This window comes from Cucurbita pepo, chromosome LG11 (assembly GCF_002806865.2).
Source record: "Cucurbita pepo subsp. pepo cultivar mu-cu-16 chromosome LG11, ASM280686v2, whole genome shotgun sequence".
Classification (NCBI taxonomy): domain Eukaryota; kingdom Viridiplantae; phylum Streptophyta; class Magnoliopsida; order Cucurbitales; family Cucurbitaceae; genus Cucurbita; species Cucurbita pepo.
The window spans coordinates 5,783,444-5,796,884 of record NC_036648.1 but is presented as its reverse complement, the minus strand read 5'-3'; the positions used below and the strand labels follow the sequence as shown (position 1 = coordinate 5,796,884).

The 13,441-nt window shown below is 36.4% G+C and overlaps 3 protein-coding genes across 3 annotated transcripts; 1 reads left to right on the top strand and 2 right to left on the bottom strand.

Annotated features, from left to right (window-relative positions):
• Positions 1-1,562: 1,562 nt before the first annotated feature.
• Positions 1,563-1,987, bottom strand: LOC111806060 (stress-induced protein KIN2-like). The gene is made up of 2 exons (XM_023691407.1): positions 1,912-1,987; positions 1,563-1,805 (listed from the first exon to the last, which is right to left on the bottom strand). Exons 1-2 carry the CDS (start codon positions 1,969-1,971, stop codon positions 1,662-1,664), a joined length of 204 nt encoding a protein of 67 aa, XP_023547175.1. The 5' UTR covers positions 1,972-1,987; the 3' UTR covers positions 1,563-1,661.
• A 2,979-nt stretch (positions 1,988-4,966) lies between these two features.
• On the top strand, positions 4,967-6,135 carry LOC111805931 (pectinesterase-like). The gene is made up of 2 exons (XM_023691231.1): positions 4,967-5,289; positions 5,357-6,135. The coding sequence occupies exons 1-2, from the start codon at positions 4,968-4,970 to the stop codon at positions 6,037-6,039; spliced, it is 1,005 nt and encodes a 334-aa protein (XP_023546999.1). The 5' UTR covers position 4,967; the 3' UTR covers positions 6,040-6,135.
• A 6,174-nt stretch (positions 6,136-12,309) lies between these two features.
• Positions 12,310-12,606, bottom strand: LOC111806110 (stress-induced protein KIN2-like). The gene is made up of 2 exons (XM_023691468.1): positions 12,547-12,606; positions 12,310-12,453 (listed from the first exon to the last, which is right to left on the bottom strand). The coding sequence occupies exons 1-2, from the start codon at positions 12,604-12,606 to the stop codon at positions 12,310-12,312; spliced, it is 204 nt and encodes a 67-aa protein (XP_023547236.1).
• Positions 12,607-13,441: the final 835 nt, after the last annotated feature.

Below are 13,441 nucleotides of genomic sequence, written 5' to 3'. Positions count from 1 at the left end.
TTTATCACCTTACCATGTAGATGAACCTTAAAAATCAATTTCCTTCTTCCTTAGTTCTGGGGAGTAACTAGTTTTTTTATTTTATNCAAAATCATTTTATAATTATATAAAAATTATCTAAAAATGTAATCTAAGTTGATTTCTATTTGTTTTATGATGCGTCCAACCAGAAATGACGAAAAACGCTCGTTAGTATTTGCATGTATTAGGATTACCTTGCCATATATATACTCTTTAAGAAACGCCTGCCTAATCATATATAGATATATGCAATAGTTCTCTTTTGACTAAGAGTTGAGAGACTAAGTGATATGGTCAAAGTGAATAAGAAAAGTAATCTTTGATTGACTTTTCCGTTCAGTTTAGCTTTAGTTCGCTCATTTGACTATTTCGGATTCTATGAATAGACTTTAAGCTCAGTTTTCTTAATTAATGGAATATCATGTGTAAGTCTGAATTTCAATTGAGTAAAAATTAAGAACGACCCACTAAGATGAGATTAGGAGCACCAAGTTAAGCCTAAAATTGTAAGTGAGTTTATGGTTGAAATGCCTATAGGCTATATTAAATGAAATTGATTGATGGATGATGCCTATAGACTATATTAAATGAAATTGATTGATGAATGAGTAGCACGTATCATGTGGCACTATACTTAAATTAGGTTGATTCTATGAATAGACTTTAAGCTCGGTTTTTCTTAATTAATGGAATATCATTTGCATCATCTCACTGAATAATTATTTTTAATGCAAGACCATATGTATATTGTATGTCATATGATCTTGGATTATTCAAGCATATTACTTACCACATTATTATTCATGTTCTTTTCCTGTTTGTTTTCTTCCGGTTTGTTTTCTACCGTGAGCGTTCTAGCCCCATAGTCAAGCCTAAAGTATACATTAATGAGTTTTAGTGGTCACGCGTTTACATGAATTACATGAATCGTGTGTGATGCATCCAACCCTATCAAAAAAGAAATATATCCAAAGGAACAATAACAAAAATGAGGTTCAAATAGTCATGATATACGTTGTATGTGGTTTCCTTTTCTGACCTCAATAGTGGGGTCACTTACTTTATTTTTAAACACACATCACATGTTTATCCTCTTGGCTAGTAAAGCTACTATACCTTTTGGAAGTAATACTCATGTGCATCAAGGTATTTCTTGTCTCGTTAGTCTCTCTTCCATGGCGGTGTCACGGTTTCGCGACCGTTCATCTCCTTCTCTCTTTCCTTCCCTCTGTTTTCGATGTTTCTATGTTTTGTGTTTTGGTGGCAGAACAAGGTAGTTGGACAAAATGAGAATGGGACAAGCGTGTCCTTGGGAGAGGTTGCCCTAGAATTCTAGGGAATCGCCGAAATTCTCGAGATTGTTGGCAACTGGTTAATTTTTTTTTATTTTTATAAATATATATATTTGTAATGTATTATAATCAACATATACAATACTCACGTTATAGCAACTACCAATGGGACAAATTGCATTATTATAATTGATGACTATGTATTATCATAATAATACCTCAAAACAAAACGAATAACATCATTTTTATCAAAAACAAAAGTACGAAATAAGAAACCAATAAAATAGATAATCAAGAACTTAATTTAAATCTTTCATAGAAACAATATGAAATGTAAATAGAAAAGCTTCATTTCTTCGTGTCAATGGCATCTTTGACAGCATCAACTGCACCTTGCGCTTTGGCTTGCATCTGTTGTCCTGCCTCTTGTATTGATTCTTTGGTTGATTGGGCTGCATCACTTGCCTTGTCCATCAAATTACTCGCCTTCTCCTACATAATCACATCCATAAATACGTTACCAATTACTCCTTAATCTTATATTTGGTCATATGATTATGAGTCATGAATCATTTTAGAAAATAGAGGCAAAGTGAACCTGTGCTTGGCCTTTAGCTTCTCCAATTTGGTAGCTCAGACTTTGAGAGCTGTCTGCCATTGAATTCAAAAAGCACACAAAGAGTTGGAAACCTGAAAGGATTTTGGTGAATAAAATTGTATTTGTTGATTCTGAACACTCTTCGTTGTGATTTTATAGAGTAGTTTGATCCAAGCATTGCTTGACACGTGAAGGTTGCATGCCACGTGGTAGTTTAGGGTTTGAGAGGAGGTGACATTTGTCATTGTATGGTTGGAGCTGTTCTACTTAAGGGCCAATTGACTAGGTTTTGGAGCTGAGAATGTTTCTTGTTTGATATGTTGTATTGATATTTGAATATAAACACTTCTATNAATTCTAGATTTCTACTAACCTAAAATTGTATGACAATGTCCAAAAGCTCTTTAAAACAACATAAGAAAATACTAAATAAAACAAGTGAAACATTAAAACACCATATACTAACCTAAGACAAAGAAAATAAAGTACCACTTTTCTATGCACGTGTCATGGTCTCTACTTACGATGTCGTTGTCAGTCGTATATTGGTGTCTTGCCTTTACTTGAAATAGAAGTAACGTGTACTTCAAGAAATACTTAGTCAATGACTCCATTATTGAGGTTAGGGAATGTAAACACATGCAACTCATGATCTAGGGACCTATGGATAAAACCATCATAGGGGTGGCCAACAGTTCAGATAAAATTGGATGTGCAGTACTTTCTTACACTCGACCTAGACGTGCAAGCGTGAATCTCCAAGAGGTTCGCACCCCCTAGACCCATCATGGTCGAGCTGGCTGTCTGTAGCAACCTCCGGAGGTCAACAAACCCCTGAATGTCATGCGAGGCATGATGCTTATCATCATCGTAGTGTATGCATTCGTACTGGTCATCATAAATGGAGAAGTAATCTGATTTATATGTACACAAAAACTGCATGAGGTCCCTATAGTTTTCATCTTTCAATCATGTTTATGACACAACCCTATATCTCGTTCACATATTACTCTAAGTAACACGCATGCCTTGACCTTCATACGTTCATTATCATTAACATTAACTAGGGTTGTATCTAAGAAAAATCATCGTCATAATGCTTCATGACATTTAATACATGCACATCGTCTTAGTATGGAATAACGTCATATTAAGTCATCTCATCATCATACATCTTAAATCATCATGTTATCATGCATCATCATCATCATATCATCATCATACAACATCATCATGTAACATTATCGTATAACATCATATAACATCATCAATAACATAGTCACATCATCGAAATAATTAGAGGAGGAACGCGTCGTGCAACTTGATGGACACATGTCACACTCTCGATAGTGTTGCACAAATGGGCTAGCACGACATGTGCGTCGACAGCCTGTATGCGCGCAGATCCATGGAGCAACTCGACCCAATCCATTCACCCACATTCGACTGATTCAGTGCCCGAGACCAAAATAGCCCGCTTGGACAACGAATCCATGCACGCCACGTGGCACATCGAGAGAGCACCTATCCCTCCTAAGCGCATGAACTAACCCCCCCCCCCATGGTGAACCTCTTTGCACGCCCGTGGGTGTGTGAGTGTGAGTTTCTCAACACATTCGACTCCCATTCAACTTTTTTTTTATCCTAATTTCAATACTAACCCTATTTGGAGTTGAATTAGGACCTACCAGAGAAATTTTAGAAATTTTAGAGCTCCTAAGACACGAAAAAGCTAGCTCGAGAAGGCACGCATCATCAAAGTAAGTAACCACACAGACTTAGGCAAGTAATACTTGTAGGGATCACTAGGACGTACTAGCATGTGAGCATTCCTTACCTTAAGTTGTTAGAAATTGCATGTTAAGGACTTTGGAATGACGTTTTTGGATGCGTATGTTATGAAAAATTACCATTTTACCGCTAGGTTGAGATTTTAAAGAAGCATGTTGTTATATGTTTTATGCAAAGCTAAAAAACTAGTATGCATGACTAGGAATTCGAGTGGACAATATGGAAGAGTATGTTATGCATGATGTAAGAAATTACCCAAAAACCCCTATGATGAGATTTGTTCTCTTGGTGATTGATGGATGTTATCTTCTCGTTGAGCTTGATTGTTTGTTTGCATGAATGTTTAAACTTATGTTTGAGTTCTTTAGGTTATTAATAGGATATCTCCCTAATAACCTTGCATGCATGATTAGATTATTTATATGGTGTTTTAGGTGATAGATAGGATAATCTCCCTAGGAAAATATGCACAAGAGAATCCAGTTAAGTTTAAGGTGCTACAGCTAGAACAGTTTACATGTTGACCTAGGTCAGTACGTTACAGTAGACTTTGCACCCCATGATCATGAGCGATCAGATGTTAGACCTAAGTGCACCCAGAGATTGGTTTAGCCTGAGGAGCTAATCCTAAACGTCCTGGAATGAGAGATGAGATTGAAATTTCCTAGACGCCCTTAAGAATGTAGTAGACCTCCACAACATCCAAGAATGACAAAGGTAGCTTTTCAAGTTGATAGCAACCGGTACGATTTTTGAGCATCTTCCACTTTCCTTTCCATTTTAGTACGATATCTTTGAGTTTGTAGTGAGGCTACTTAGGGACGTGTGACTCGATTGTTTGTTGGATTATCCTCAAGGTGGATCCGTCATGTAGGTAGGCATTTATCATGCAGGTAGTCAGGGGTTATCATGCATAGAGGATCCGTCCTGTGGATCTGACACGTATCGAGGACCTAATAAAGCAATGATTGTCTAATGGGTTCTAACATATTTCTTCTCATATGTTGCAATATGTCTGTTTGCACGTGACATATCAATGATATAATTGGTATATCAATTAAATTTCATTTATAGTATTGATATACCTATTCATGCACCAATGAAGTGAAGTTAAAGTATTTAAAAATGAAAATTATATTTTAACTTTTCTCCTATATATGAATATCTCAAAACCTAGGGCTAGATTTGCAAATTACTCTTTTATTTATATATATATATATATATATATATATATCATGAGCTTGTCTCTCACTTTCATCTCGAAAATGCCATCATTCAAGCTTGCTATGCTCTTTATAGTCTATTTGCTTGTTACTAACTTTTCTTATTGCTATAGTTTTGATGTCACGGTGTCTTTAGATGGCACGGGAAATTATGTCAAAATTAGTGATGCTATAGCAGCCGCACCAAATTTCAGCACGAAAAGATTTTCCATTCATGTGAAACTTGGAACATACAAGGAGTTGATTGAAGTTCCACCTTCTAAGACATTCATAGCTTTGATTGGGGATGATGCTTCTACCACCATTATCGTTGACGATCGAAGTAATGGCACTGGATCGACCACAGCAACTTCTGCAACTCTTAGTAAGCTTCAAATTCTCCGCTAACCGATTAAATTTGTGTTAATACTAAAACATATTTCATTTTATAGCTGTAAGAGGTGCAAATTTCATGGCTCAGTCGTTGACATTTCAAAACTCCGCTGGGCCGAAGGAGCACCAAGCTGTTGCAGTTCTTGACCAAGCCAAACACACAGCATACTATAAGTGTGTGTTTTTGGGTTATCAAGATACGCTCTATGCTGGGGGACTACCCCAATTCTTCAGAGAGTGCGATATATACGGAAGCATTGACTTCATATTCGGAAACGGAGTCACCGTATTCCAAGATTGTAATATATATGTTCGAGAATTTGGTAGTAAGACTACGGTAACAGCACAATCGAAAGCAAATATAGATGATCAAAGCGGCTTCGTCTTCCAAAACTGTAAGGTGACCGTGTCGCCCGAGATAGCATCAAGTAAGGACAAGGTATTGTTGTATCTTGGACGGCCATGGAAAGAATATTCAACGGTTGTGTTTATCGAGTCATTTCTTGATAGTGTGGTTCAGCCTAAAGGATGGTTAGGGTGGCCAGATGTACCGGTTGACCAATTGTTTTTTGCAGAGTACAATAATACGGGTCCAGGAGCTGACACTTCTAGAAGAGTGGATTGGCCTGGTTACCATATATTACATACGGCTACACAAGTTACAAGGTTTACCGTTGAAAACTTTATTGGTGGGAGTCAATGGTTGCCTGAAACTGGCATACCATTTAGAACTGGTTTTTAGGGTTTTCTTGAGATATAATTTCTAAATAAAAATTGTAGCCTCAAAAGGGTTAGCTCAATATGAATCCATAGCAACAAAAGGTGACTTTTTTGGTTAGATATTATTGCATGCAATGTCTAGTAGAGTGGTCGCAATAGCTTGGTTAGAATGATTTTAAATACTCGAAAAGTCATTCTATATAGACTATAAATTTGGAGACGGTTAGAAATAGTAATAACCATGACGGTGATATCTTATGCCCAAAAAGCCTAGAATTATGAATTTGAACTAGTCACTGAATGGCTAGACATTCCTTTACATCTCCTGCAACATGATCACGTTACTTCACGCTACTGACCAACATGTATTTTTTTAGCATGTTTTATTTTCACTCACGTGTTTTGTAGAAATTTTTTCAAAAGGTCACCTAACATAGGATTGCTCTAAACAGAACACGTTTTATTTTAGGGTTTGAAAAGGAAGATGTACTTTGTTGGTAGAGGGAGTAACTTTCAATTCTTTAAAACATTTCTTTAACTATTCTAATCTATTTATTTTATTTATCCATGACAATAAAGAAGAAAGACAAAAATTATCCATGACAATAAAGAAGAAAGACAAAAAGGGTAGACAAAATTAAGTTAAAAACCAAACAATGAAGTAGTAGACGTACCTACTTGTAACAACTAAAGCCCACCTCTCGAAGATATTGTTCTCTTTGAGTTTTTCCTTCCGAACTTCTCAAGGTTTTTTAAATGCATCTGTTAGAGAGAGGTTTCCACGCCCTTATAAAACATGGTTAGCCCTCCTCCCCAATAGACGTGGGATCTCAAACTACTTATATATGTTTACATTTAATAAGTTTTCACATTGGCAACAAAAGTAATAAGAGGGTGCTCACATAATCATATCGGGACTTCCAAAAATCTCATATTAAAATCTGGATTTTGGTTAGTCGCTCACCAATAAGAACTCGTAAAGAATCTTTGCTCATTTGATATTAGGTCATGTAGTTCACGAGTACAAATCATCATCGACAAGCACACGAAGTGTTCAATAAACAAGAAAAGTGACAAAGACAACAAAACTGACAGATTCATATCGAACTCTCTCACAAATTTCAATCTTTTAATGGTTACGAGTCATTTAAACTTATGAGCATTGACTTCTTTAATTTGTAGTAAAGGAAATGAGGTATTGCCCGTATTTATCACCTTACCATATAGATGAACCTTATAGGGAAGACCTTGGGTGAAAAGTAATGATTGTCAAGTTTAGTTTTTTGTCCGTACTATAAAAATTAAAGAAAAATCAATTTAAAAATAAAATAATTTAGATAATTTTGAATCATAAAGATTTTGAACTATCTTGGCTTACTTTTTTGTTTGATAAAGTTTGAGTTGAATTCTATTTGTTTAATGATGCATTCACCAAGAAATGAAGCAAAACGTTTGTTTGTATTTGCATGCATTACGATTTCCTTGCCATATTTATACTCTTTTGTAAACTTCTTATCATATATAGACTCATGCAATAATTCCCTTTTGACTAACAATGGAGAGACTGAAATTGAAAAGAAAAGAAAAAAATCTTTGATTGACTTCTTTAACTCGGTTTAGTTTTAGTTGGCTAGCTTCACCGTTTTGGACTAAAATAAATTCATGTAGTTATTGTTTCAAATCAATAGTAATATGTAACCGTGTTTAAGACTGATTTTAGTATAGTTAAGTTACATTAATCTCATAATGTAATCACTCGTAGATATTGTCTTTTTTAGATATTGTCTTTTTTGGACTTTTCATTTCGGGCTTCTCCTCAAGGTTTTTAAAACACATTTGTTAGATTTCCACACCCTTATAAAGGGTGTTTCGTTATTCTCCCCAACCGATATGGGATTTCACAATCCACCCCCCCCCCCCCCCTNTGGGACCACCACCAAATCCACCCCCTTTGGGGCCCAGCGTCCTGTCTGACACTTTGCCTCGTGTCTACCTCCTTCGGGGAACAACCTCCTTGCAGGCACATCGCCTGATGTCTGGCTCTGATACCATTTGTAACGGCCCAGGCCCACCGTTAACAGATATTGTTCTCTTTGAGCTTTCCCTTTCAGACTTCCTCTCGAGGTTTTTAAAACGTGTCTACAACAGAAAGCCACACCCTTATAAAGGGCTTTTCGTTCTCCTCCCCAATCGATGTGGAATTTCACACATAAATAGACTCTAAACTCGGGTTTCTAAATGAATAAAATGACGTATGTGAGCTTGAATTTTGGTTGAGCAGAATTTATGAATGACCAACTAAGTTGAGTTTAGGAGAACCAAGTTGAGCCTAAAACTGTAAATAAGATAAAATTGATTGATGCATGAATAACATATATCATGTTGAATAGTATTCATGTTATGATATTTTAATGAACTTTGTGATGTATTTACTTAATCTCTACTACTTATGATTGCTACGTTAATATGATCTTGTTTATGCTTAGTGAGACACCACGATGTCATGTATGATGAGCACAAATAAGCACCACAATTATGCACATATGTCTCATAAAGAGTATTTGTCATGATAAGCATTAAAGTATTATGTTTCTCCTCTCATTGAACCATTATTTTTTATGGAGGATTTCATCAAGTTGAATGTCATATAATTATGGATTACTTATGCTATATACGGACTCATATGCCACATTATTATTTGCTTCCTTTCTTTTCTGTTTGCTTTCGATAGCTGAGCATGCTAGCCTACAGTTAGGCCTAGAGTGTACGTTAATGAGTCCGCTTAGTGAGTTCAAATGCTCACATGAATCGTGTGTAAAGAAGTATTATGCACCCAACCCTACTCAGAAAATAAAGTAGAGCTAAGGAACAATCATGAAAATGAGGTCCAACTAGCCATGATATATATTGTATGTGATTGAATTGTATGACTGCAATAGTGAGGTCACTTACTTTTTTTACTATATATTTGTCAATACTCATCCTCATTGTCACGACCATAATTTTCAAGGGTTCGAATATCGGACTATGACTAAAGAGATGAAAGCCAAATCTAATAAAAATAAAATAAAAGATAAAATCCGATAAAATTTAAATTTAAATAAAGACAGGACCACCAAAATTAAATATAAAATAAAATCCAATTTTAAGATGATGTTGTTCGAATTTAATACAAAAGAGAAAAATGAGTCTACGATACAATTGCAAAACAAAATACAAAAGACTCAAATACAAAGACAGACTGATGGGTCGGAACAACTTCATCTGTAACTGCAAACCTCTCCAATATCTTATATTGAGGCGCGACCTCATAAGCTGCGAGACAGGATGCATGGATCTAAAAATGAACAACAATCTGAACATCACCCATGTGATTTAGTTGACAGACCCTCACACGGGACCATAAAGTCGCCAAAGTTTAGGAGAAGCGATCCTTGGTGTGTCGGTCCGCTACTAGGTCATGCTAAATGGTCCCACACTCCCCTGCTCAGGGACAAGTTTACAGGACAAAGGTCTTGTTCTGGAGATCTTTGGCTATTTCCACTGAGTTGGAGCACGTGTCGTGATATTGTAGCTCACATGCCTAGCTTCATGGTAGGGGAACCAGAGCGGAGTCTTGGTGGTATGGTATCGAAGTAAAAAGGGTAGTGGACAGACTTGTGACACTGTTCACATTGTTATAGCCTGATGAGCTACCTTGGTCGTTTTTTGTTGTCATGGAGACCTACGAGGTTCTTAGGGGCTTCTAGGCGATTTAAATCTCATCTCTCATTTTTCAAGACGCTCGAGGTTAGCTCCTCGGTGCTAATCAAATCTCTGGGTGTACTTAGGTTTAGACCTCTGATTGCCCTCACGATTCAAAGGTGCATGGTCTACTAGAAACATTTTGACATAGGTCAACATGTAAACAACACAAGCTTTAGCTCTCGAATCTTAACTAAGTTCTGTCATACATCCTTTGCTAGGGAGATATTCCTATCGATCCCTTAAGCGTGTAATCCATAATTTAAACTTTGACTTGGTCATATCTAGGAGCTAAGGAGGTCTATTGGATCCCTAGGGAGGTTAGATGGCTTAATGCTTACTTCTAGCTGCAAGTTACTCTTATCTAACTTCTCGATTCTTTCTTAGTCTGGGCGCACAAGGGTCTACATCCTTTGACCGTTTCTCACAATCATACAATGCTCAATCTATTAGAGATATTCCAACCTAGGTCATTTTCTAACCAACCTCACTTTAACGCCCTAGCTTTGTACAAATAAAAACGCTCTATAAGGAGAACACACAGTCATGCCTTGGAGCTAAAACATAGAAAATATGGAGTGAGAATAAAGATGGCCTTCTATTAAAATCTCATAAATTTATATATAGCATATCAAATTAGGCCTTCTATTAAAATTTCATAAGCTGCAAGTCCATTTAGCGTGTTATTTTAATGTTACTTGATTTCTGAGTGAAACGTCTGATTTAGGTCCTTGAGTTCTAGTTCTGGGTCTAATTCTTCTATATTCCTTTTAATATTACTTAAACTTAAGGTCATATTGATTTTCAGGTGATTGTTACACGTAAAACTTAAGAAAAGTCATATTCGTTACTTACATCTAAGTTAATGTTTGGGGCATTGTTTCTCGAGCTTTTAATACCTGAATCACTCAAAATTTACTTTTGTAGGTTCCTCGGAGAGTCTAGGTTCAAGAACCAAAAAGAACTTCATGATAATCGGTTGAAAGGGGTTCAATTTTAAAAATGACGTGACCAATTAACCTGAATTAACTATGCTATTATCTTCTTCTTTAGACAGATGACAAAGACGTGCGCGATACTGTCTCTACCGCTTGAAAATGGCATTCCGTAGCATTCAAATATGGTCTTTTGGTCTTGGTTTCTTCATGAAATTTATAGACGATGAATAAAGAAAGAGAATGAGATTGATTTCATATCTTGAAACGTACTATAACTCGAGTTTTAGCTCGTCAATTTTAGTTGGAAATCACGACTCTCGCCCGAGCAAACCCACACCCACTTTTTATTTGTCAGCCCCGTTCTAGACCTTTATAGCTCAAATATAAATATAAATACAACAATTTGAACAAGAAACATTCTCAACTCCAAAACCTGGTCAATTGGCCCATAAGTAGAACAACTCCAACCACACCATGACAAGTCTCGCCTCCCCTCAAACCCTAAACTTTCATGTGGCATGCAACCTTTATACGTGTCAAGAAATGTTTGGATCAAACTACTTTATATAAGCATAACGAAGAGTGTTCTTAATCATCAGCCACCGTTGGTTTCTAACTTTTCGTGTAGTCCGACCTTTTTGGATAATTGAAAAAGCGCAAAAGTAAATGGCAGACAGCTCTCAAAGTTTGAGCTACCAAGTTGGAGAAGCCCAGGGCCAAGCACAGGTTCACTATGTCACTATTTTTTTAAAATGGTTCAAACCAAAACCACGTATGAATGAGAGCAACCCTAAGAATAAGATCGACTAATAAAAAATTAAAAGAATTAAAAGCAACTACCTATAACAACAAGAGGAGGTCGATTCAGGTGAGATCCAATGTAGATCCAACTTTCTATTCACTCGTGGGATTCGGGCGGTCCGGGGGACCATCTCGGCTCCTCTCTTCTTGAGAATCCATACATCCTTATCAGTATATGGACAACTATCTGTCGAGCACAGGTTTTGGTTCGACTTCAATGAAAAAATAAAACAGAGCACCTAACAATGTAGTTTCCTAGTTTAACCAATAGTTAGCAAACACGAGAAAATAATAGAATGGAATTAGTATAAGTTTCTTTAGGCGAACAANGGAGGAATCTACCATCGAGCCTTTTTTTTCATGCTTTTCCCGAAGGTCTGGAGAAAGCTCCAATCAAGGATTTTTTTTTCTTAATCCTCCCTTCCCGAAAGCGAAAGAAAGAACGTGAAAATTCTTTTTCCTTTCTTCCGCCCGAAATCAGGAGATTTGAAAAATGAGAAGGTACAAGATCTATAAAGTTTGCAACATGCCTGTTTTTGTTTACGATGTTAGCATGTAGGTTGTTCAAAAAATGAATAATAATAAATAATTGGGGTATAAAAATGGAAACAAACAAAATACGAGAGAGAAAGCACGATAATCAAAATGAGAATGAAAACATATTAATAATAATAATAATTTAAATTAAGTTCACAAATAAAAACTATAAGACACCAACAAAATACAAAAGTGAAAACATAATAATTGAAATGACAATTTAATTTAAATCCTTATTCATAGAAACAATGGAAAATTGTAATAGAAAAACTTCATTTCTTCATGCCACTAGCATCTTTGACCGCATCAACTGCACCTTGTGCTTTAGCCTGCATCTGTTGTCCTGCCTCTTGTAATGACTCCTTAGTTGATTGGGCTGCATCACTCGCCCTATCCATCACATTACTCGCCTTCTCCTACATAATCACATTAATAACTATGTTACCCATCACTCCATGTACTCATATCTATCATGAACCATTTAAACAAATAATAATGACATGGTGAACCTGTGCTTGGCCCTTGGCTTCTCCAACTTGGTAGCTCAAACTTTGAGAGCTGTCTGCCATTTATTTTTACGCTTCTTCAAATATCTAAAAAAAACGAAGGATTTTGGTGAATAGAATTGTTGTTGAGTACGAACACTCTTGGTTGTGATTTTATAGAGTAGTTTGATCCAAGCATTGCTTGACACGTGTAAAGGTTGCATGCCACATGGAAGTGTAGGGTTTGAAGGGAGGTGAAACTTGTCATGGTGTGGTTGGAGGTGTTCTACTTATGGGCCAATTGACTATGTTTTGGAGGTGAGAATGTTTCTTGTTCAATATGTTGTATCTATATTTTGAACATAAACCCTTCTATGACTTTGATACTCTTTTGGCTTTGATATTTTCTTTTTTCTTAAATTTGACTGTCATACCCATTGAAATAATTATTTTCATTTGTATGGAAATGATACTCTTTTACTTGTCCTTATATGTTAAACTTTTAAATAAGTGTAATATCTGAGTCTTTGTTCGATATTTTAAATTTCTCAAGGAGAGAAACACGTATTGCTAAATGGGTGGAGAAGTGGCTAGCCCAAGAGTAGACACGTGATGCTTTGTTGGTTTTAGAGGCGACACAAAGCTGATCCGACCCACAAGTTAACCCAAACTTGTAGACTTGATTCGCTTGCCCGATCAGTGAATCGTGTGCACGTCTGAAATCTCAAACCAAACTGCTTGCAACACGTGTCAAACATAGGGAAAATTTGAGGGGTCTGCATGCTGCTAGACTTGAATGCACGTAGTTTGACCTAAGGCCACCAATCAGCCGACAACACTTGGCAGTACAAAGACGTGACTTCCCCTGGGGGCACGTGGAAGGTGTTAATTTAGCTTAATTTAGGACACATTTCATCTT